Consider the following 25,482-nt stretch of genomic DNA (forward strand, 5'->3'; position numbering starts at 1 on the left):
TGAGAAGATTACCAAATTCTCTTAGCAAATGCAAATGTCGTGCTGTTGCATTTGTGGAGCTCATATTCAGGGTGCCATCTACTGGCATGTAGGGCTGGTAACGCTGTCAGGAGCCCGAGTGGAGCTTGGACAGCAAAAGATTCCTACCTGAAAATCCGGAGGGCACAAATTCTGTACCTTGCTTCCATGTTATGCCAGACCTCCTTCGTATCCTGCAGGATCTCACTGTGTTTTACACTAGACAAATCTGATGGTGGAAATGTTCCATTTTGGGGTTTGTTGTTGTTTGCTTTATAGTAATTCCTGTTATTTTAGCATCTTGGGAAGCCTCCTTGTAATGCTCTGATGTGTGCAAATTGGTTCAAATTTTCAGGAAAATTAACCAAGGTTCAATGAGATTAAAATCAGAAGTTTCAGAATTCTTTGCAGCCTTGCCATTTTACTGACTGTGATCCAGGGCACGACTTTGTCACTCCATTAAACTTTTTAATGTCACGTCGTGTACTGACACCATCAGATAGAGACTACCTAATTAAAACCCATAATGCTCCCAAGAAGGGATACGCCAGAGTTTTAAAGGTGGGATTTCAGAAGAGAATCTGAATGATGTGCTCCAGCCAAACATTGGATCCGTGACAGAGCCAGTGTTGCTCTCGTCTCTCGAGTCTGATCCTCTCTCCAGCCTGGAGCCTACTGAAAATCTGTTGAGAAGCAATTTTGATTTGATACCAACATGAAATACAAAATGATTTGACTCTCCAAGTTTAGGAGGAGGGAAAAAAATAATTTCCTGCTTGGAGCTGCTGCAAGTCCTTACTGCCAAAACAAAGTGTCCCTGTGACATGGATTTGGGTGCTGACTGCTCTGAAGGGTGGTGAGAAGTGTCTTGGGGAGGAGAACACACAGTGCTGCCCACCAAAGATCCATGGGAAGAGTTTTCTCAAGTAAAGTACACCAGCTCTGTGTCAGACACGCTCCTAAGAAACAGGAAACAGCTTTAATCTAATGTCTGTAACCTGAAATTCAACTTCTGTGGGGATCCTTGAGTAACTGAGTCAATGCAGGAAACAGCCAATGGGCACAAGCTTTGCTTTTGGTTGGGATTTTTTTTGGATTAAATGTGTTTCTATCATGGCATGTCCTGCTGAGTGAGTAAAGGGCTAATATTAAAGCACCTCCATCTTTCTCTTGTCAAGAGTGCTGTCATGAATGCATATAAATACCCCTTAAGGCCCAGCCCATGGTAGGGGGGTTGGAAATGTGCGATCTTTATGTTCCCTTCCAACCCCAAAATAGTCTGTAGTTCTATGAAAAGCCTTCTGGTCATAGTCTGGGGCAACCACTTCTAGGTGGTCCTGCTTGAGCAGGTTGGACCAGATGACCTATCAAGGTCTCTTCCACCCTCAGCCATCGTGACTGCATGACCTGTTGTTATCACCCTCTATATTTAGGGCAATTTCCTGTGAGGAATGGTTTTATCAGTGCCAAGAGAGGCTGAAGCTGTGGGACCTGTGTCTTCCCACCTGCACAGCTGTGGTCCTGCCCAGGGTTGTGCAGCAGAGCTCTCCATCTCCCTCTCCCACCTTCACACCAGGACTATGTGTTCTCTGCTCTGATGTCTTCATAGCAATGGGCTTTCTTGAAATCAAGGAATTTCATCTTTCAGAGCCTTCAGAAGTTGTGGGGATGTTGCTAGAAACAGCCATGCTCTCCAACCCGTTTGGAAAACGCTGATTTTTCAACAGTTTATACTATAACTGCACTTAAATGGATTTCCATTTCCCTGGCTCCATGGTTGGGAAACCAGCTATTTCAGCTTGTTGTAGTATCTCTCCCTTACACATTTTCTCATGTGGTTACACAGCAATATAAGAGCCAGTTTTCTTGTGACTCTCAGTAGATTGCTGCACCCACGAGCTACATGCAGTAGTACGAGGGTGAGCAAGGGGGGAGGAAAACAGAGCAAGTGTTGTACATCACTCTCTTGATGTTTTCTACAGGAAATATAAAGCTGCTTTTGCCTACAAAAATGTTTTGGGGCTTTGAATAGCTAAAAGGGAGTTTGTTGAGTTGTTTTAGCGCCAAAATGGGAGGTTGAACGGCAACGCTGTGATCACTCTAGGTCCACCCCCCCTTCCAAGGGCTTGAGAGCTCAGCCATTTCTCAATTTCAGATTTTAAAAATGGACAGAGAAACAAAATCTCATCCGTGGTGCTGGTAGGACTGTGAAAATGAAGGGCTATTTTATCAGCCCCAGGTTTGGCTGTAGGACACTAGCAGGGTTGCAGCGTGGCCCTGAGATGCACTTGTGGCTGGCCCGTGTGGGACTGTGGAGGTAAGATATGTTAATTGGCTTCACAGCGTGTCCTTTCCCTTTGCAAGATTTAAAATGTGTCCTGTGAGCAGGGCCAAAGACAAAGTGGAGTGGCTGCCAGCTGGACGTGGCAGAGGCTTGCAGGGAGATTACACCATGGAGGAGAATGGCTTTTGAGATAAGGATAATCTTTTACATAAACTAACTCTTCCAAGGCAGTTTGGATGGGAGAGTGATAAGGACAATAATAAAACTACAGGCTGACAGAGCTGATAGTTATCTGGGTGCTCAAAGATGATCAAGATCTTGCCAGCAAGATCACTCAGCTTCTTCTCCTGACTGCAGTGACACAGACCTGGCATTGATACGTTTTTGTATGAGGAGCCCCCAGATTAATGCTCTTATTTTGCATTCTTCAGGTCAACCCAGCAACCATGGAAAGGTCTTCAACTTCTGATACAGCCTCTGAAAAGCCTAATCCTTCTCACCACAGCACAGGGGCTGTTCAAATGGATCAAAAATTCCAACAGTCACCACGACAGGCTGAGCCAAAGCAAATCTATGATTCTCTCTGAGAATGTGAAAGTCGCCGAGCCCGTGAGTAAAACACTCCTAATATTTTCTGAATCTTCTGATTTTTTAAAACCTATGGAATTATTTTATGCATGTTAAGACACTGGTTCCATTATCATCCTTTGAAAGAAAGGATTTAAAGTCACTAATACATTTTTAGGAGTATCTCTAGGCCTTGGAATAACAATTTTCCTTAATGAAATGCAGGATTTGGCGTTGGTGGCCGTGATCATAACATCTACTCAGTGTTTCAACTCCCAGTTGTAACAGCACTTAAGTAAGGCTTAAGTAGCAGAGAATAGCACTTCCAGTTTCAGATACACATCACAGTTTCTCAAAAAGCAAACTTCAAAAGGAGACAGAAGAAAAAAATGGGAATTTTAAACTCTGCAAATAGAAAAACTTTGTAACAAAAATAACCCTTGCTATAAGAGTTGTACAAAAATCGGGCTGAGCTATTATTTCAGTAGTTAAAAGAGTGAAAGGAGTTTAATCACTTTTTATCCATTAGCTTTTTTTTTTTTTTTGTAAATTAAATAGTTAGTGATGAACTCTATTGCCAGTTGCATCCCTGCCCCTGTACTCCTTGTGAGCTGCTAAACAAACTGATTGGTATGAGTCTCCCCTGGTTAATTTTCTTCCATAATGGTGGCAACTTGCAGCTGAGGCCATATGATGTTACAAAATTATTTATGCAATGTTAGCCACTTTTTGGACTCCAGATCCATTTTGTTCTCTGAGAATGCAAATGAGGGAAAAGACTCTGTTAGCTGGGGACAGAGTCCCCGATCTCAGCCACTTCTCACAGCCACGCCAACTATTATTTTTTTGCTGTTGATGTAATGGATTCCTATGAAATATTCAGGTTTTGGACAAAATTATTAAATGGAGGAAAGACAAAAGACCTTCAGTATTTCCTTGCCTTTTTTACTCAAAATTTAACCTCAAAATTTAGACTTATTTAGAAACATGTTACTCTAGTGATTAATTTCTCTGGTGTAACTTAACTCATTTCACCTTATACTTCCAAAGTGAAAATCTGTTTAGATGTTAGCAGCTGATGTTATCCTCATTTAGCATTTATTTAAATTATATTCTTTGCCTCAGACACACTGCATATGTTTCCCCCTTTCATTTGACTTGCAGTGTTCCTCCACCTAAAACTTGGAACGCTGCTTATAATAATTTACTGGGAATACTGTAATGTAATACCAGGAAGAACTGTACCTTTGAAAAAGTTTAAAAGTTAAGTATATTTAATGGTGCCTAACGTTTTATTGGCTGTGTTTAACAAAAGGCACTAGGCTGCAGTTGTTTTTGACAAGCATGAAAACATCACAGCATGAGACTGCAAAAGGAATTATGTAGAGAAATTACAAGTGATCCATCTCTCAATGAATTATCCACCTCAATAGCCTGCAGAACTCAGCTACCAATTAACACCTACTTTTTACATGTTGGGATGTACTTAATAACTTTCATGTGTTTATGCACTATTACCTTGACTGATGCCTCTTGTACAATTAGGCATAATTGGCATATCAATATGCAAAAGTTAAAAGGATTAACCCTCTTAAAACTAATGAGCATTTCTGTATCCAGCTGCTAAATGAGACAAAATTAGCATTTTTCACTTTTGGGCAGGATTTTATCATGCAGTTTCTCATTGTTGATATTACCTTGTTACATAACTTTAGTTTGGGGGATAGTATGCTGGACTGTTAGAGAGCAAGGGCTCTAAAAAGTTAAATTAGACAAAAATAGTCACTGCCGTATCCCAACAACCACACCAGGTGCAATATGTTCACTGGCTGGGAGCTGGAAAGTTGCTTTGTGTTGCATTTGTTTAGTAGCTAATTACATAAAAGCGGAATTTTACCCAGTATATGTCATTTTACCAAGCAAACTTGGCTCCGACATAATAGATTGAAAGCTTGCCATGCTACTAATTTCCTTTCTGTTTCAATTCTTTTCATCTCTTTTTGCCATGCAGAATTTTCTGACTAGATATTGACAGGCTGAAAGTGTTTGGGCGTATTTACTTAAATAAGCCTCTTAAAGTTGTTTGCTGACGCCCAAAGTAAAATCAAAATTCCCAAGGATTCAAATGCTTTCAACTGTGGGCTTTAAAAGCAGCGAGCTAAAGGAGCAGTGAAATACCAATTGTGTGTATCAGCCATGTGCTGACATATCTGGGCATGTGACCTGTGAAGGATTTGGGGGAAAGGAATACAGGGGAGCGTCTTCTACCCTTCCAAGTGTCTTGAAAATGAAGGGCCCCTCATACACTCATATATCTGTGTTATATATATATATATATAATTTAAAAATGTTATTTTAAAAATCAAGACACTCTCCTTCCAATGCACTTTTCTATGGTCTTCACTTTTGCATTTAAAGGCACACAGATCTCTGCTAAAAGACACGTATTACCAGAATATTCAAAGCTAATTATTTTGTGCTTGAAGAGAAAAGGATTTACCCTCTTCTTCCTACTTGGAAATTTTCTGTTTTCACAGTCTGCCTCTGTTTGGATGATGGATCTAATCCATGAGACATCCATTGATTATGTTTATTTTCTATTTTATGTTGACTGAGTATTTTTGCCCTATTACTGGAGAGATTTTTCTCTTGAAAAACTAGAAGCACCTGAATAAAGGATTACATACCACCCTTCTGATGTCCATGTTTGGTGTGTGCCATATACATTGTTCTATTAATAAATGGGTCAAATCCTTTTTGCTCAACTTATGCAAAACCCACTGACTTTAGCGGATTAAGGCAATCAGCCTTTGGCACATTTTGACAATCAATAGAAACATAGATTTCTAAAACTTGTTTGGAAAGAGGAAATGCCCACTCTGGACAATAAAGGGCTTCAACCAGGCACAAAGGTAGAAAGATGAGTGGTGATTTATGGAGGAGAAAAAGAGCCTAATTTTCTCTGAGGGATTTGCTGTATTCTGAAGCATTTGCTGTGGTGCTTGTGAACACACCTGGGGCTATACTTTTGAAGGTGAACAGATTATTTTCTGTGGTGTGACAGGGAAGGATGTGCATCAATCAGTGGGGCCATATGCACATGTGCATTTTATAGTGGTGCAGATGCAAATGTGGGAGGCAGGAACTGAACACGCAAGAGATTATTGGGGGCTTGTGTTATTTATTTCAATGGAAAAGCCTGAGCTCTGTGCAAAGGTGGAAATTGATATTAATGTAGATTCTAAAGAGCACAAATCATGAAGCTGGACACAGACTGGCAAGGGAGGGCTCTTTTCTCTGCTTAATGGTAGCGTCTGAACTAGCAGTGTAAATGAATGTTTGCTATTTTCATCTGTTAAACCCCAGAGAAGTGCATTTTGCTTCATTCAGAGCTGCTCCAAACAATGGAATGTATTTTTTATTGGTGTCTATATTAAGAATTAGAACTTATTTAGACATTCCAAAATGTTAATGTATCAGAGCTTTCCTGATTAGGTTAAACAAACTGGTAGGTTTATTTATCTCCCTAATACTTTATCAGAGAAATGGGAAGCAATCTTCTTTTGTTTCTTACTCCTGTGATCATAGAACACTTGCCAAAGTTATGGCTAGCCAAAAAGACAGAAATAAATTTGCTAAAATATAAACCTTCTGTTTAGCAGAGTTTTTGAGCCATATTTTGAAATTGCAGGGCTTGTACATGTTTACTTCAAATCAAGCTTATAGTCAAGTTTGAGGCTTTGTTTGTATAGATTGTCCTGAAGTAGATCCTGATATTTAATTAAAATGACACTAAATCACATTGAATTGATAAGACTTGGCATCTCAAACAAAGGTAATTGCCCGTATTGGTTTTGTACAAAATAGAGCTGCTTGGAAAATGTGCAGCCAACACAGACTGTCAACTCCATTTATAGATCAATATGTGAAAACCATTGATCAGGCAGGCATGTGTAACAGTAACACTTTGCATTTATTTGTTGTTTTTATACCACGTTAAGGCTTACAGGATTATCGGCTTCCAAAATATTTTGACTTCCTCGTAAATATGTTATCTGTTTAATGTTAATTACAAGACAGTCTCCAGCCCTCTTTTAGAGTATTTTCAGTTTCATTGCTATGGGTAGTTTTAGCTCAAAAAGGGATTATTTCAATCTCTGTGAGATCATCAGAGCTTCTTTTATAGTAGTTTATTTAGGGAAAGTTTTGAGGATAGCTCTTTTTTTTTCTTCCCCCAGTTTACTTTTTTCTCTTGGAGGAAAAAGCAAATCTTGACAAAATATTTCTAAAAGCAGAAAACCTCCTCCTGATGTAGTTTTGAAAAATATTCTCTTTCCTGCGATCTAATAGTGACTGCCCAGGCTTTACTCCTGCAAATTTTATCATCATGCACTGGTCTCTTATAGATGCAGCCACATTTGTCTCTATAAAGGAAAAATGTTGTGTTCCCTTCAAGGTGTACACAAATCATGTAATAGCACTGGGACAGATATAGAAAATATAAGCTTCCCATGACAAGGGTGGGAATCGGTAAAAATGCAAGCTTACACCTTGTTTGCTCCAAGTATTTCAGGGTAGGTATGGGAGCAGTGGGTTCACAAACACAGCCCAGTTTCACTTCTTGAACATGAATATTGCTAAAAGAAAACAAATCTGTTTAGTAACGTTAGTCATCGTCCTTTCCAGGGCAGGAAAATGAGAAATGAAGTGTGTCATATGTCCCCTTCCTGTATTCAGACTGGTTTTGTGCTTTGAAAATGAAGGTCTGCTCTCTGCTGGGTGTAGTGCTCACAGACTGTGTCCTTTGGCCCTTGTCTCCAGTTTTTCCCCCATTTCAGTGCCTGTGTCCCTTGCTCCCTACCTGAGGGGCTGCTCTGGCTCTGGGGCAGAGGCCCTCAGCCTACACAGATGTGCCCCTATGCCCATGGATGTTCTCCTCTGACTTAAAGGCTGAAAGTAGAATATTAATGCATGAGCCTATTTGAGGGATCAGCTTGCCTTCAGTATGTGATTTTTCCTCAGGTTTGCTTCCCAGCCTTTTCACAGGACCAATATTTTGTGTGCAGGTGTGTTTTCAGGCTCAAACAAGCCCTTTGCTTTTGTGAATAATATTTTTTTTTCATTTCTGTTTTCTTAAATATGCCCTGTGAGAAGGTATTCTTTATATTTACATCATAGCACCTCAGCTGAAACAATCCTGGCTAAAAGGGAAGAAGTTAATTGTTTTGTTCAACTCCCCATTTATTTCTCCTCCCCACAGTTTCACTGTACCATTTCAGCTGCGTAGCTTGACAGGCAGCATCATAATGAGATCATAGTAAAGGAAATAACCAGCACCTATTTCTTCTTGAAAGTGAGGATAAATTCATTTCAGCTCTATTAAAGGAATGGTGAATGTAACTGGTTTGGCTGCCTTGTTAATAAACCGAAGTTCAGACGAGATATTATATGAGTCAGAATTGCTGATTTTGACTTTTACTCAGTGTGACAGAAGGGTAGAAAAAGGTTCAAAAACCTCCATTTTCCCTCCCCCCTTTTCTTTTTTTTTTCTTTTTTTTTTTTTTTTTTTTTTCAATCTTACATTATCTCACGCTGTGAAAATCTTTACTCTATTTACCAAGCACAAATTAGTCTTGCCAAAGGTTCTGAAAGTTTGCTACTTCAGCTTAGATCCTAAACTTCAAGAGAGCTGCAACTCCACAAATTAGTGTATGTGCTCTGCCATGGCTATTTTCACTTGAACTTAGCTAAATTCGTTTATAATTTAGTGCTGATTGAACGCTGCCATAAACGTACACGAGACACATTTTTTAAAGTTAGTCCTCTGATTACTAATTTGAATAAAAAACTCTAACCTTGTTAGCATCTGGACTTATTTTCATAATAACAACCCCTTCAGAACCTACAAAGTAATGAATAATTGACAACAAATGAAATGTTTTGATAGTTGTCGGCACAAAGCATGTTTAATGTTTTGTGTTGCTTCCTAGCTAATTATGTAGATGACACATTTGTCAGACCTTGACTGCCATTAGAAACGTGTTTCCAGAGGGGAGAAAAACAGGCTATTCATAGAGTAATTAACTAGAATGCTCAATGACCTGTGAGAGATTCAAATGGCTGCCAGTTCAGACATTGTTTTGTTACAGAAGCAGAGGGGTAATTAAAATTCCAAATTACAGTGCTATGATGAAGCATTTGTTTGTTGACAGTATACTCTTACTCTAGTTTGTTAATTCTTTTTTAAATTGCTTCTAATCCATTTTATAGCTTTAGGAGCTCCGTTCTTTGGGATTTACTGAAGGGCTAATATCGTGGCAAATCGTTCCTCGGCGGGGTTCCGTGGGAGCACGAGGTGGGCGGGATGGGATCCCCGCTCTCCCCGGGAGCCGCCGCTCCGTGTGCGGCCACCGAGACGCGGCTGAACGCGGCGCATCTTGTGGAGCGATACGTTCATAACCCGGCGTCAGGGAAGATGTCTGCTGAGGGCAGGAAATGGTTCACATGGAGCCATAATAATCAGACAAATTGAGGGAAGGTGTCCCGCAACGTTAAGGAGGAAGAGATGTGATGCGGCCGGGGTGACCGTGGGGTGGTGAAGCGCTTTGGGAAGCCGAGGTCTGCTGGGTGACGGAGATTTGGAGGACAATCATCTGCTTAAAGGAATCAAGCAGGAAATGTGAGGAATGGGGTGTTTCATAAGACTGTATCTTTGCCAGAGCCCTTTGCAGGCAGTAATGGACCTGACAGGGTAAGCTGTCTTTTCTCCTCCAAATGGAGACTCTTTGCTCCAAAGTGCTAAAGTTCTCTAAACAATGAATTAAATGCAAGCCCGAGTGAAATATTTATTTACTTTGCCAAAGTGAGACTCTGGTTTTGTTAAGGAGATGTGACAGAAGTAACATGGTGTTTGATGCAGGGGAGCTGACAGCGGCATGGAGTGAGCGCTGATTATCCCGAAGACACTGTCAGCCGGGATTGATTTCCACTTTCTCCGTTTATGTAACGGTTCCTGTAATACAGCTGACCCCAAATCACGTTACCTTGTCATTTCTCTGCATGGATCAAGAAGAGATGAGCTGAAAATAGCTAGGCACTGACCTTGAACTTGGCGGAGGAGCGAGAAGTGACAGCGGGGGATGCTCCGCGGGCGGCTGCTCTGCGGCCGCGGCAGCACCAGGGGGCAGAGCAGCACCAGGGATCGCAGCTGGAGCAGCTGAGCCCGGGCCCACAACCCCTTTCCCCTCCTCTTCCCTCCCTTTCCCTTCCCCTTTCTATCTATTTTTTTCCTTTAAAAAATTGGGAGATGCTAGCTAGAAGAGCAGCTGCCTCCAAAGCGTGGGCAAGACCATCTTCCGCCGCTCGAAAAATGGAATTACTTGGAAGGATGTTCAGTGTTAAAATGTCTTCTAACTGAACACGCTGTTAGGAAGTTTTGAGTCCTCTTTATGGACAACCCCCTCAGTTGTTTTCATACCATCTAGTGAAAAAAAAAAAAAAAAAAGTAACATTTGCTCTATCATTAGTAGAGTTTTCTAGAATTTGGGTGGTTTATGAGCAGATCAATGGATTCCTCAAAATCTATAATCCCTTTGAGTTTCATAGAAAGCTTGGTGTAGATACATATAAAATATTTTTAAGCTGATAAGGCATCTAAAAAGGACAAAAAAAGAAATTAAAGAGGTTTTTTTTTGTTTTTATTTTTTTTTCTTTTCAGATAGACACTTCTCTCTGTGTAATGCATGTCTTGAGGGGGAAAAATTAAAACTTGGTTCAGAAAATATTATTTAATTTACCATCTAAAACCCATGCTTGACTTCTTTTGTTCCATATTTTCTTTTAATTTCTTAGCAGCCGTTTTTTAGTGTCTGATGCTGACAGGAGCTGTGGAATCATGAGATGGCACGACTGGTTCATCTCAAGCTGGGGTTTGGGGTGTCACTGCTCAGGGCAGGACCTCGTGAGAGATTGGGACAGGACCAGGAACCCTGAACTCACCCTTTATTTGCCCAGAGTTCCCACTCTTACTTGTTAACACTGAGATGCTGATAGGAAACTAGATAGAGAAACACTCAGAAAATATCTTCTACGGTAGTGGTGGTAGTTCTTCACAGAACACGTGGAAAGACAAGGTGTAAATAGGAGTTTCTTAATTAGTAATTATTGATTTTTTTTGTCATCTGTAGAAGAGCAGTGAAAACTCATGCTAATACCAATTTTTGTCCACATCATATAAAATATGGTGTCTTGTTTAAGAGCAGAGTGCAGGCATGGGCTGAGATTGTAATTTCTCACCGATAACTGGGGACTGGGCTGTGCAACCAACAGGAGCTTAGAAGGAAAAAGGAGCAAGAGACACCCCTCTTCATTCTTTCTATTAGAAATTGTAAAAATGATGAAATGAGGTGAACTCTAAGAGTTTTTGTTCCTCTCCTTCATCTTATCTTGTTCAAACCAAAGAACCATCATGGAGTTGAATCAGGATTTTGTAGCTCAAACCTTGCTTGCTCCAAAATTCTGCAGAGTGTAGCCTTTGAGCTGTTCTGGTGAGGCAATGGAGCAGACTAAGAAAACTTGGACATAAGGCTTGAACCAACCAGAACTCACCAAATATATTATTTTCTCTACCTCAATATCTGGTTCAAATTGCAAAGATCCCAGTGCTTTTGTATTACCATAATTTCAGAGTCCATACCATAAATCCTTGTGGTTTTTTACCAGTAAGAAAAATTCATTTCATGAAATCTCTGCTGCTTCTGCTCCTCAGGCTTCTGATTTTTTGACTGTTTTATCCTCTAGAGGTGGCATCCAAATATACAGACATGTTAATGACACTGAAGTCGCCATCATGATGCTAAACAGACCAACAACACTAGAAAGTTGTGTTTTTTCATTCAGGAGTGAGAAAGCAACATACCATGATGTTAGCAAGATAATTTTATACAGAATATTTCACTTGGCTTCCAAGATAGCCTTCAGTTGTATTTATTTGTTACAACCAACTGGAGAAGGAGCTGGACTGGATTTTGTCATGTTTCCCTGGATATTTGCCCCAGCCTGGACATTTGCCTGCCAAAGGGATTTTTCAGTCCTTTTTTCTGTTTCTCTACCTGTAAAATGGGACTGTGGAGAATGTATATTTCTTTTCCACACATTAAAGAGGCTGCCTCAGAGCTGCCTCAACTGTTATGTTTCAGTCATGCTCTTTATGTAGATAATTCCATTCTCACATATTAACTCTATTAATTAAACAGAATTATTCCACAATTATGCTAGTGTAACTGAGAGGAGAACTTGGCCCCAGGTCCTGTACATTTTCCTTATCTATATTCTCTGTGCTTAACTGTTTCACTATTTTTCATACCTCCCAAAAAAGAAAAAAATAAAATAAAAGAAGCCTTATTTTGGCTTCATCATTAATCAGTTCTCTTCCCTTGATTCTATACCCCAGTGCTTTCAGCGGCGTTGGGTTTCTCTGAGGGCCCCTGTGTTCTGTACTGTATATTTCAAAAAAAAGTATGCTTAAAAAGTGTTTTTAAAGGAGTCTCCCTGGAAATCTGTGTCAGTGCACACCGTGACAGGGAACATAAGCCGTGGAATTATATCCCTTTTACGCTATCTTTATTAAATACTCTGCTGCAGCTGAATTGTGGCATCTAACACATTTCCTTTCAAAAATGCCGTCAGATTTGAAATATGTAGGTACTGAAACTGAGATTATATCAAACTTCCCATAGCTAGTCTTGGGCACCTGACCTGCATAGCTTCCCACAGGGGAAAAGTAAGCTCCATTTCTTTAAATTTCCAATGAGAAGGGACATGTGTCTCCTTGCATTGAGCTACATGATATCACATCATGTGGCACCGAGTGACCCAATGCAACATGACAGGAGAGGTAAAGAACCAGGGTTTTTTTTTTTGTTTGTTTTATTACTGCAATGAAATATTTGCAGTACCAATGAGATGAAATGGGGATCAAATTATTTTGTGCATGCCCTAAATACATGTGCTATTGCACTGTGCATGCACAGGCTTAATAAATGTTGTTTAATGCACTGAGAAGGGGTTTTAAAACAGACAAGAGTGTCCTTGTTAGGCAGTGTGCCTATTCTTAGACGATAGTTGACAGCACCATTCTCTTGCCCTAAATCAGATCAAATTTCCTTTGAAGTCAACCTTTTTTTTTTTTTTTTTTTTTTTTTTTTCAGGATCTGATCCTGTCATGTTAACATGGTAATATTTTATTTTCTGTTTGATTTCCTGTTTGGTGAGATTCATAGCCTTAATGGAAATAGGTGTTTATCATCCATGATTTCATAGTTAAGGTGTGCCTGCACACACAGCTGGATGAAACCTCCCCTTTCAAAGGCCCACCTTGAGTGGAAGAAGGAGCTTCATTTCTCTATAGGCAGCCTATTAAAAAAAATCAATTTTTAACTTGTGTCATAGGCCATGCAACTAAGTTATGCTTGTTAATTTAGGACAGTACTGAATATGCCTAAACTTTAGAAGCAGTTACACCTTTCTTTTTGTGATTATTGACTCTCGAGCTGCCACATACTCTGCCAGTTGCAGCAAAAAAATGAATTTGAAGACCACAGCCAAAACCCAAGTTGAGTAAAAAAATGTACTTTCCTTTCTAATCTCTGAATCTTCCCCCAGTTTTGGAATCGATTTTGAAAGACTGTGAAATCCCCATCCTATTTTCCCTTACTTCCCTCCCCTGCCCCAGAGCTCTGTAAGAAAGATTGTTCTCCTGGATATTCCATCCGTGGCCAGGACTGGAAGTGCTGCAGCTGTGATGGAGAATCTGTTCTCATGACATCTCTAGCCCCAAGGCAGGTAGAAAACCCAACAAGCATCCAAACTTTTTGTTTGTTTGTTTGGACCAAACCTGGATTTTGGACCAACTGAGCTTCCCATCAGTGATTCTGTCATCCTTAAGAGCTCATTCTTCTTGATTGTGGTCCTGAAGTTCAGACTCTTACTTTATAACCTCATTACACAAAACCCCCCAATGTTTAAAAATTAAAATGCCAGGTGCCAACTCTTTCCAGTAGTTGGCTACTTTAACTTTGAGCTTTCCATTTTTTATCAGCAAATGATAAACTGAAAATTCAGTGTTCCCAGTTTAGATCTTTCTCAAAATTAAAGTGTAAATCTAAAGTAGCCACCTGTAAGCACTAAAACCTGAAGACATTTGGACACAAGTTAAACAAATTGTTTAAAGAACTGCCAATTGATTGCATCAGGTTTTAAGAATAACTTTGCAGGCAAGATCCAAATTTGTGTTTTAACATTTTCAGGCCTGATTTTCTTTTCTTAGGTTTTTGGTGGGGTTTTTTTTCCCCTTTGGAGTGGAAGAGTTTTGTATTTTGTTTTCTAAATTTTTTTTTAATCAAGAAATTGGAGAGCTAGGAAAAGAAATAACGTGGTTGTAAATAAACTGTTGCAGAAGACTAAGGTTGACACCACCATGCAAATCCCAAAAACCTGGTAAAGGTTGGGGCAGTGGAGCCCATGGTGAAAAGCATGGAGCAAGCAGGGAGCAGAGGGATTTGGAGACAGGTGGATGGAAGAAATGGGGTGGGAAGGCAAATTTGCTGGGTGGAGCTGTGAACTGTGGCTGCAGGAAGGGTTGTGGTCCTGGTCTCTTGTGCTGGTGCTTGTTGGCAGCCAGGGAAAAAGCTCCTCCTCAGTTTTGGGGTTTTGCTGACTGCACATCCAGGTAGGTTTGTTTTTCTATGTATGGTGGTTTACAGAAAATCTTTAGTTGCACTGAATTTGGCTGAAATTCCCAGTCCTTCAGTTTTGTGGGCCATATTTTTGTTGGTATAAACAAGAGAGACATCTTAGTCCACTCTGTCCATCCTTTTCCCAGAATCTCTTTTTGGTTTATTTTGTTCACTTTCCTCATGTAAATTCTTTCATGTTTTTTATGGCAGATGAGCCTGATTACATGAAAGTTTACCTTTCAAATACTTCCCGTTTATCACACAGTTTTCTTACCTAGAAAATCCCAACGCAGCCACTGCTAATGTTTGATAAGATTTGTACCTGGTAGATTCTAAATTACATTAATGCATAAAGGCTGCAATGCCAGGCTCCCTATTGTTACAGTTATTAAAGCTGTAACTGAAATGATATCTTTCATTGATCTTCAGCTAGCAGCTCTTATCCAGAAGCTTTGTTTCACATTAAAGACACTAATGATTGTCTCCACAAAATGAGCAGCTTAATAGTTAGAGAAAGTTAAATGGAAAAAACCCAACTTTGATAGCCACCTTTGATAGCTCTTTGCTCCAACATCTCTCATGGCCACAAAGTGCAAGCCAAGCATTAATAGACCTTTTAATAAAATGACTTGAAAGGAATCAATGCTATTTTTCACAAAGTCTAATTTCCAGCAAGTTATTTAAATGTTTGTATTCCTTCTGGACAGATCATGTCCTTCAGTGGTTGCCAATTTTTCCTGGAATTTCTCAGGCTGTCTTCCTAGGTTTTTAGTTTTTATTTTGAGGGCTCTGGTTTTGATTTAGTGCTTTATTGAAATTTTTATAAAAATGAAGTAAATAATAAAGTCCTTTGCTCTTCCAAGGCTGGCAAAATTTCCTGTAGACATGAAGCCAACAGCCAAGTGTTTGTGGGGTGGAGGGTGAAGTCTGGTTAGAAATGTACCAAGAGCCTTTTTGAGTAGGCTCAGCTACATTGGTTCCTTTGTGGCCTGTAGAGAATTCCATCTCATTCCTTGCCTTCAGGTGAAAATGGTATCTCCTAGCAGTGGAATTGTGATAAATGCAACTGCAGGACAGGAGGCTCTGGCTTAGGCTGGAGTTTGTGGGTCAAGAGAGGAAAACCATAAAACCAGGGAATGGTTTGAGTTGGAAGGGACCATAAAACTCATCCAATTATCCAATTCCACCCCTGCCATGGGACACCTTCCACCTGACCAGGCAGCTCAGAGCTCCATCCAGCCTGGCCTTGGACATGTCCAGGAATGGGGCAGCCCCATATTATTGCACTTGCTCTTCTTGGTGTTTTTTTTTTTTTTTTTTTTTTTTTAATTTTATTTTAATTTCTTTTTTTTCTCTGGGATTTTTTTGTGTAGCTTTTCTGTTAGTTTTTAGTTCACTTGTTTTTTTGGCTTAGGCTGAGGAGCAGCTGCTGAATCTTTTCTTGTTTTCAGCTAGGAAATTATTTTTCCCCATTTTTGGATGTGGCAGACAGAGTGCAGCCTAGGTGTTTTGTGAGCAGAGAAATACATGTGAAATTTTTATATTGCCGAAGCTCATTTATTGTACTTGAGATATGACAGCCATCCATTTAAAAACTATAATTCAAGTGAAGGACTCTTTTTTTTTTTTTTTTTTTTTTTATGACCAGCAGCAACACACAAATTGTCCTATTTGTGTTGAAAAACGTGAAAAACAGGATGGTATTTATTATTTTACATAAAAAGAGGCATGGTGTGCTGACAAGGTAGAGTGTAAGGGATCAAATTCATTTGTATTACTGTAAAATGTGGTTCAGCTGAGATCACACCCTCTGTGTTCACTGGGGGATGGCTTTCCCTGATGAGCTCTAGTCAATCCACAGTAATGATTAAGTCAAATATCCCATATGTTAAAAGTTCATATAGGAAATCATGGGAGTGAAAAGAGAGGGGAAAGGAAAGAGAATAATATCAATAATAATATAATAATAATAAAAACAGAGGAATACAGTATGAAGAGTCCATAGCTACAAAATATTTCCCTCTGCTCTCAATAGCTCCTGAGGAGTCAACCCTTATTTCTGCTGCTTTTTTTCCCAGGCTCCACTGGAAGAGCCCGGATTAAACTAATGCAGGGACATGTTTTGGCCGCTTATTATTTATTACAATTTTAGTTCCAGGTTTCAAAAACAATTAGGGAAACTGCTTAATAGGAAAATGACTCTAATTACTTGTTAATTGAGGTTATCTGCTTCACATTATTCAAAACGTAAATTGTGTTGACACTTGTACCCAGATATGATTACTTAATAAACAGACTGAAAATGCATCATGAATGAATTCACTCCCACCCCCCAAAAAAAGACATTTTATATTTTGACTGTGATTTGTTCATCTGAAATATATTAAAAAGTACGTATACAGTTTGCAGTGAGCTCAGTTATAGCATGTTAGTACAAAAAATAAATTATATGTTTCAAACAGTGAAAAGATGAAGGACTGAAATTGAAAAGTGAAAAGGTTTATGAAGCTTGCACATAATATATTCAGGTAAGATTAGCACAGAACACAAAATGGGGTTACATGAAGTATGGTGTTACCTCTTGAATAAATAATTTAGTTGATAAATCAAGTACCTGGATCTAAATAAATACCAATATTAGTATTTGACACACTAGCATTTATGCGTCTCTTTGATTTTGGTGACTGACAAAAGGAGTAGTGCTATTAAAAAAAAATAAAATAGCTCATTTGGGGATAAGAGATACAGGTTTCTAATCAATCATATTTTCTAGAGCAAGATAATTCTACAATTCAAAAATTACACTGGAGCATCCCATTTTTCCTTTACATTATTTGCCTTGGGACTTCTAATTTTTGCAGAAAAATACAATCTCTATTTCTTAAAAAGTCTTAGCCATGATTTAGATTTCAGTCACCAAATGTCTAATGATATCCAAGGCCTTGATTCCATACAGTGGAATTTCCCAGCCATGTCCACGTGGTAGGATCAACCATTTTTACAGTATTGGGTTTTGAGGGTTGTGTGGTTAGTTTTCATTTTTTATGATGGGGTAGAAAACATCATAATTTTCCTGTAACCAATATTTTTTTATTACAGGAAAAAAAAAAATAAAAATCAGTGAGACAAGTTGAAAGGCAACATTTTTGTTTTAAAGACATAACTAGCAAACCTGTTGGCAAAGAGAGATTTCATGTGTTTCACCTTGAAATTTCCCTGTTTGAAATGAGAGAAAGACCACAGTTCATGCAGAGGAGCCACAATTTCAGCCTCGGGGTCTGTTCCTGGGTGTCAGACTTGGGACTATTTATTGCTGAGGCATTTTTGGAAACATGAACCGCGTGGTCAGGCAAGGAAAGAGGGACAGCAGGAAAATGGTGGAGAGTGGAAATAAATTAATTCTTAAGAAAAAGGGGCTGATTGCACATTTACAAGGTTATTTGCTTTTTAATATGCAAGCATAACACTTCCATTTTGAAATTTTGGACTGGGATGCTCCTTAGCTAAATACCTTCTAGAGGCATTTTCTGTAGAATCACTATTACTCCTTTCCCTTCATATTTTGCCAAGAAAAGAAAGTTGCAAAGCCCACAAGGATGGAAGTTTCAGAGCTGTGTTTGTGCCCATTAATTTTCTCCTCTATGATATTTTTCCCATTTTCACTCTGTTTGACATTGAGCCTGAGCTTTGTTCCTGACTCGTAGCCTATGGCAGTGGAACGGGGAGATGAGACATCACGGAGATGTAGAGCGCACATAAAAAGAGAAGATGTGTAAAAACTGAAATGACATGGCAGCTGAAGCAGCTTGTTGCTCAGCTTGGTTGCATGTTTGAGTGGAGGAAGCGAGGTAAATTGTGATATGTAAGAGAATAACACTCGACAGGGTGTATGGTTGTAAGGTATATGGATGCTCAATCATGTGGTGAGGCAGAAGGCTGAAGGACAAGCGCCTTCAGTGTCCGCACAGTCTGTGGATATCCGTGTGACCTACAAAACAGGGGTGTTAGCCTCACAAAAATATCACTTGCAAAGCAGATCCAAGCCATTTCAAGAAAATTCCGTCCACGGCGTTTGGCTACCTCCTGATCTTTCAATAGTTATTAAAATAATGGCGTTTAGTGGGGGTGGGGGAAAAAAACCACCATCACACATTTCTGTGTGCATTCCCCCCCATAAATGATGGACTCTCACAGTAGTCTATAGGCAAACAACCATTTTCACTTCCCACTGGTTGTACTTATTAACCTATTAGAGATACGTGTGCCTTTATGGTAATTTATCTGAACATTTGCGACCACCGCTCTATCTCTGCCTGAATGGTTTTGTGTAATGGATCTGATGATCTTCAAATCTGGAGTAGGGTTTATTAGGTCAGACTCCATTTGGAGTATTTTGGATATTTGAGCTGGGAAGCGAATGGCCCTTTGTATACCGACATTAGAAGATTTTTAAGATGAATTTTGAGACTTTTAGAGCCACATGGAAAATAGTTTGCGAATTCGTTTCTATGGTGATGTTTAATAAGTGACTGAAGGAATTATAATTTAGGTGGATTTATCTTCTCTTGTGCTCCACTTAACACACATGGTTAAACCTGCAAGTGTTTAAAAAAATCAGCGTGTCACAGTAGACCAGCCTGCTTCTGCCTTCCTGGTTGTATATGCACCTATATAAATGAGGGAAAATATCCCATTTTTGATTAGGTGACTTTCCTCACAGATAAAGATGATTCTATAAAATGCAGGGCACTGCAAAATCAACTTCATTATTTTAGCACTTGGAAGCTATAGAGTCCAGATAGTTTTTGTTCTGTCTATAAGGTATACTGTGCATTCAGCAGTTTATAAACCTATAAAAACCTATAAACCTATAACTGAATCTAGGCAGTGACAACCTGGGCTATATTGGCTAATTGAATGATATTTTGTAATTGCACTTGTTATGGGCAAAGACAAGTCCTTTACACAGTGAAAAACAGACAAATGTGTATAACACCTTCCCTATAACCAACTTCACCCCAGGTATTGTACCCTGAGAGAATCCTGCAAGCCCTGCAGTGCAGGACAAAACTGATGCATTCCCTGTGTCCCCAAGGTTTCCAAATTCTTTCAGTCCTGAACTCTGTGCACAGGAATAATTTCAGTAAACTTGTTTTATCTCTATTTTTAGGAGCTTAATTCTGTGCTGTTACAGGCTCACTGCTAAGATGATGAGGCTTATAACTGTGATGCAGAAAAAAAACCAGAATAATGAATAAATATTTGTGGGTTTTGTGCTTGTGTGGTTTGGTGTTTTCCTAAAACCACTTGGTTTGATTGTGAGAAACTGATGATGAGCTTTCTATCCTATTAATGACTAAAAGCATGTTGAATGTAAATTTCAGAAGAATTAACAGTATTTGGCAACATTTTAGGAAACCTAAATAAATGTCTTACTAGAACGTTACCGAGTTTTCTGAGGTGGTCCATGCTGTTCATTTAAATTGTAAATATTTAGTTGTCATGGAAATTACAAACTTTAGAAAAGGGGCAATCATTATGCCAGTATTCAGAAAGGGAAAATGGCATGACTTGGAAAATTTTGCAGTCAAATTATCCTATAAGAGTATTTAAGGTCAATTAATGGAAAAGTGTTCCAGGGTTCATTAAAAAAAATAATAGAAATAACATTGATGTCAATCATCATAACTGAGCAAAAAACCAAATTAAAAAAAATACAACCAAAAGGATTATTTTTTGATGTAAGTCTGGTTGTTACAGGAGCCATACTTGTGAAGTGCAGTGAAAGTTTTTAAGTCACTAGACTTAATAGTACGTGACACTCCGATTAAATATTAGTTATATGCTGTATCAGTGAAGCACACATTAAATGGATTAAGAACTGATTAATTTACACGTTTTGGAAAGTACTCCCTGGGGAATCATCATCAACTGGGTGAATTTTTAGAGTTGTTCTCCAGGGACTAGTATTAAGCTTGACACTAATCACTCTTTTTATCCACGATATGGAAGTAAATAGAACAGTTCTAATAACATTTGAAAATAAAGCAAAGATTGATGGAGTGGCAATAAGTCTGGGTAAAGGCACTTGTGGAGAGTGATCTGGGTGGCTTAATGGCTGTGAGTGCATTTTAATTTATCCAAATGTATGTATATATGGGAAACAGGCCATGCTGCACCAGAATTAGGAACTGTGTTCTGGATTCTGCTGTAGAACATGGCTCTTGTGGGTGCTTTGGGGTCAAGAAGTTTGAGCTGACCATTGTGAGTGATAAAGGAGCAGGGAGATGGCAAATGCTTATGTCTGCCTGTGGCACTGATGAGTAGAAAGACAGAATAGTGATTCTAAAATCATTAAGATTATGCAACCAACAAAAACGAGTTTAGGAAAATTGTCTTGACAATGAAAGATCTACAGACCTCAGCATATTTAAATTATTGAAAGAAATTGAAAGACAAATTATTTCCTACATTATGGGACACCATTGGGCACCAAAGAGTTCTTTAATGTAGTGGGAAAAGGGTATACGAGATGAAATGTCAGGAAGTTGGAACCCCCCCAAAATAAAATGAGAATTACAGCACATTTGCAAAAGACTAGTGGGGAAACTACCAAGAGAATTGGTAAATTCATCATGTTTTCATGCTTTCAACCAAGGAATGTGTTCATTCCAGGGAGGTATCAGAGAAATATCCAGCTTATGCTAAGTCCAGCATAGTTTGAATAAATATTTATATAAGCATTTTCATAAATGGTGCCATCTTGATTCCTCATCCATGTCATGGGGTGGAGAAGCAAAGCAATCCAGTGGCAGGTGCTGTCTGAAAGCTTTTGTTGAACTGGGGTGAAAGAGGAAGAAACCAAGCACAAAAGTGATAAATCAAAACCTTTTTCCCTACATTACATGATGTATATTTGTGACTTTGCTGAGAGTGTGGTGTATATGTATGTACAGTGTGATATATGCACTGAAATATGCAGTTAAAGTCCTCTTTTCATGTACCACCAAAGCTTCTAACAATATTTTGTTCATTTGTTTTCTTGAGTTGCTGGATGGTTTGTTTGTTTTTTTTAATGAATTATATAGATGCATAATTTGGAGATTTTTAATGAAAGTAAATTACTTCTGTGGAGTAAGTGCTGCCTTTGTACACTGCGCACATTTTGGATGGCAGTGGTCGATCTTTGTATTGCTGAGAGCTTTTTTTTTTTAATGTTTTGAAAATAGGTGACTTTTTTCTGTCAGAACAGAATTAGGAAAATCAAATCAGGGGCAATTTTCAGTCTGTCTAGACGCTTCAGAAGTTTCAAACAGGATAATTCCATTTCTTCCTTCCTTTATCTGCTGTGTTAGCATTATGTGTTTTGCTGTCAATGTGATGCCACAGGAGTAATATCAGGAGGTCCAGTGTGCTTGGATCAGGAATATTCCCTGTCCCCAGTGCTCACTTCAGGACATGGCCCAAGTTGTGGAGTAGATTTTTTGAAATGTTTCTATGTCTCTGTAGGGCAAATATGAATAACACTTAAGCAATATGAAGAATAGCATTTTGCAATTGTAGTTCTAACTTTGCCAAGACACAAATAGATTGTACTTTTTCTCTTTTTTTTTTTTTTTTTTTAATGTGTATGACAAAGAATCTCATCAAGAATCCTGAAGCCTGATACAAATTTGAAGAACTAACTTTGGTATTTGAAAAAACCCCAGCCAAGCCCTAACCTTTACATCATCATAGTTTTACTGTGTCAGCAGTTGTGGTAAAAATGCTAGGATATTAATTTTGTGTGAAATGAAGGCAAATTGTAAGCGGAGAATCCCTGAGCTGAGTAGCAGCACTCGCAATCACTGCTGTCCTACCTGGTTTGCTGCAAGGTTGTGATTAAATATAAAACTGAGAAATCTCCGAGGAAGAGGGGAGAAAAGTTTGGCTTTTAAATATTTTCATTCTTTTCCTAGCTGAATATCATGGTGTCAATCTAATAGGAGGGAGTTGTCCTGCTAATTGACCTTTGCAAAATTACCCATTTGCTTAAAAAGCTACTTGAAGTAGATCAGTTATTATCTTGATTACTCCTTCTTTCACATTAATGTTTTAATGGCACCTGGGAAAATCTGCTTGAAAACTTTGCTTCATTCTTTCTGTGCTGCATCTGTAATTTGGTCTTCTGAACGATACTAATAAGCAAAACTGACTTTTTTAAGAGATTGCAGGTCTTGATGGTATGAAAGACTAATATGAGCCAACAGGACTGGGGAAAAAGTATTCACAAGCTTATTCAGGTTATTAGTGCAAAGGGAAGGGAGAGCAGGTGGCAAGTTAGATGGTCATCTAGATATTATCAATCTGACAGGTATCCAAGTGGTTCTGTATTACAGTCTCTAATTTTGGTCTCTGAACAGTTTTTAATAAGATTTAGCTATGGGGTTGTCAGCCGTGACCTGTGTTAGAAGATATTCCTTTCAATCACACAAAAAGGTTCTTTGTGAAAATTTCTGCACTGAGGAAAACAAAGGACTTTCCATTGTAAAAGCCAATGTTTTACCTCTGCTTTGCCTGGAATCAACAGCCCCAAAGCTAGAAATGAGGTGGTCTTAGTGGTTTCTTTTCCCTTCAGATTAAAGAAGTTGAACTAAGATTAATAATCAGAGCAAATCCCTTTTTATTCCGATTCTTTGATTTTTTTGTCACCGGATGTTCACAGCGACTCTTTTGGCTTGCGTTCTGTATAAATCTAATTTCATCCTGGAGCCAGGACTTTTTCGGCACCGCTCCCGTGTAACTTGGACACAAGGATTTACAATATGTCCAGACCCAAACAGATCAAGCAGCCACACATGAGTGATTCCGTGGAGCATGCTCAAAGACAAGACTGATGTCTCCGCGCAGCAAACAATTCTCTGGGGTAGGGACAGTGCGCTCAAATCCAGTCACCCCAGAGTAAACACTAAGTTAGACACAGCTTAAATGTGCCTCCAAGCACAGGTTTTCACTGCTGACTTGATGAGAGCCCCCAAACCTCGTAGATTTATTTTTCTTTCCAGCCTGATCTCACGCGCCCGAAATTGTTGGAGCACTGTTGGGTGTGATCAACGAGGGGGAGAAAAAAGAGTAGAAAGCACTTGTTGGAATAATTTTAGCAATATGTTTCATGGGTATTTGCAACTCAGTTTCCTCATTTTCCATTAATGTTTGTAAGACTGATAGTTTGCTCACCACAGTGTTGGTAGGAACGAGGAATCCTCAAAGGCTACACTGGAATACCTCTGCTTGAGCAGTCTTTGATTTCCCCCTCCCTCCTTCTTCTAAAAGTTTAGTTAATCTAATCAAAGAGCAGAATTTCTGTGACTTTTCCAATGACTTCCACACAATGTATGAAGAACAACAAAATAATGGATGGCCTGTGGAAATACCTTGGGATTTGTAGGCACAAAATTCAAACAATTTCAATAAAATGTAAATAAAATATATAGTTTTGGTATAGTTAACAAAGTATTAATTTTTTAAGTAGCTTATTTCATGCAGTAAAATTATGCTGTATGTTGATTTGCTGTTAATTGAACTAGGGAAGAAAATGATATTTTAATTTTAAATTGCAGCTCTGTCCTAATATAGCTCCAATAAGGTTGATTTTTGGACTTGGAAAAAAAGAGAGAGAAACTTTTCTTATCTAGTAAATGATCTGAAATATTCTCTTGTTACCAAGTAGAGTTTTCTCAGTTATTGTTTCAAAGGGCAATGACACAATTTAAAATGGACCTTTGTTAACATGACTTATTTCCCATCTACCTTTGCTGGTGCCGTGGCTTCCTATGGAATATTTTGTGCTCTGTGGTGTATATGGAATGTGCATTGAAGTTTAGACAGGTCTGGGTTTAGTTCCCCCTGGTTTTGGTACAATTTGGTTTTGATTTTTTTCACACTTTGGCTACTGGGTGGTGTGCAGTACCCAAGGTAGTTTTAAGGGGAGTTAGGTATCAGAAGTGGGAATCAGGGTAACCCAGGCGGCTCTGGCCAATGTGGCCACGGCTGTGCTGCTCTGATCGTTGAGCCACTTTGTTCCCAGTTAACCTCCACTGCCATGGGCAATGGAGAGTATATTCTTACACAGGAATCCTTGCAAAATTTTGTATCATTCCACTCTGTATTTCCTCCCCACCCAGTACATTCCCCCCCCCCCACTTTCCATTCCTGGCACATATATGTCCACAGGTGTTATTAAGTGTAGGGTAGCATGTGGTGCCCATGCTTCAGTGCTATTGCAGAGGAAGGACTTCCTACAGGAAAAAATGATCACTTTCAGTATTTTGCAGGCTGCCCATCTAAGCCCATCATTGCCTGGCATCTACACACTAAGGGCAAGGATCCAGCGAACTTGTGAGTGGGCACCATGCCATCTGAACAGATGGGCATGGAAGTAGGCAGCCAGTAGACCATGTATGTGCATCAACTGTGGTGTTGAGGGCAAGATTCCCAGTGGAGAATGTCCAAACAGCTGTCTGGCCTGAGCCAACATGCCTACGACCAAGCAAAAGTGCCATCCCTAAATCCTGCTGAGTTGGATTAACCTTCAAAAATAAAAATTGCTTCTGCGCTAGCATAAGGTGAGTTTTTGGCTTGTTTAAATGCGAAAGAAGGAATTAGGTAGACAGGATAAAGAGATGTGCTAATGTGGGGTCCACTAGAGAGGACTGAGCATTTGTCTAGGAATATTAATATTATTTTCTCTACAAGGGTATTTATGTGGCAAACAGCAACGGATGACTTGCAGGAGTGTGACATCAATGTTAATTATGCTTTTCTATAAGACAGTCCTTTCAGGAGAGAGCTTTTGAGAGCATTTTGATTGTAGTGTATGTGCTGGATGTGATTTTGTAA

At 39.1% G+C, this 25,482-nt stretch overlaps 1 protein-coding gene across 1 annotated transcript in view; it reads left to right on the top strand.

The window, feature by feature from the left end:
- The window catches only part of ARHGAP15 (Rho GTPase activating protein 15), a 323,630-nt gene that overhangs the window by 13,441 nt on the left and 284,707 nt on the right, over nt 1-25,482 (top strand). The window contains 2 exon segments of the mRNA XM_066323175.1: nt 2,734-2,825; nt 2,827-2,911. Coding sequence (XP_066179272.1) covers nt 2,734-2,825; nt 2,827-2,911 — 177 coding nt within the window.

Source organism: Sylvia atricapilla, chromosome 7 (genome assembly GCF_009819655.1).
Source record: "Sylvia atricapilla isolate bSylAtr1 chromosome 7, bSylAtr1.pri, whole genome shotgun sequence".
Taxonomy (NCBI): domain Eukaryota; kingdom Metazoa; phylum Chordata; class Aves; order Passeriformes; family Sylviidae; genus Sylvia; species Sylvia atricapilla.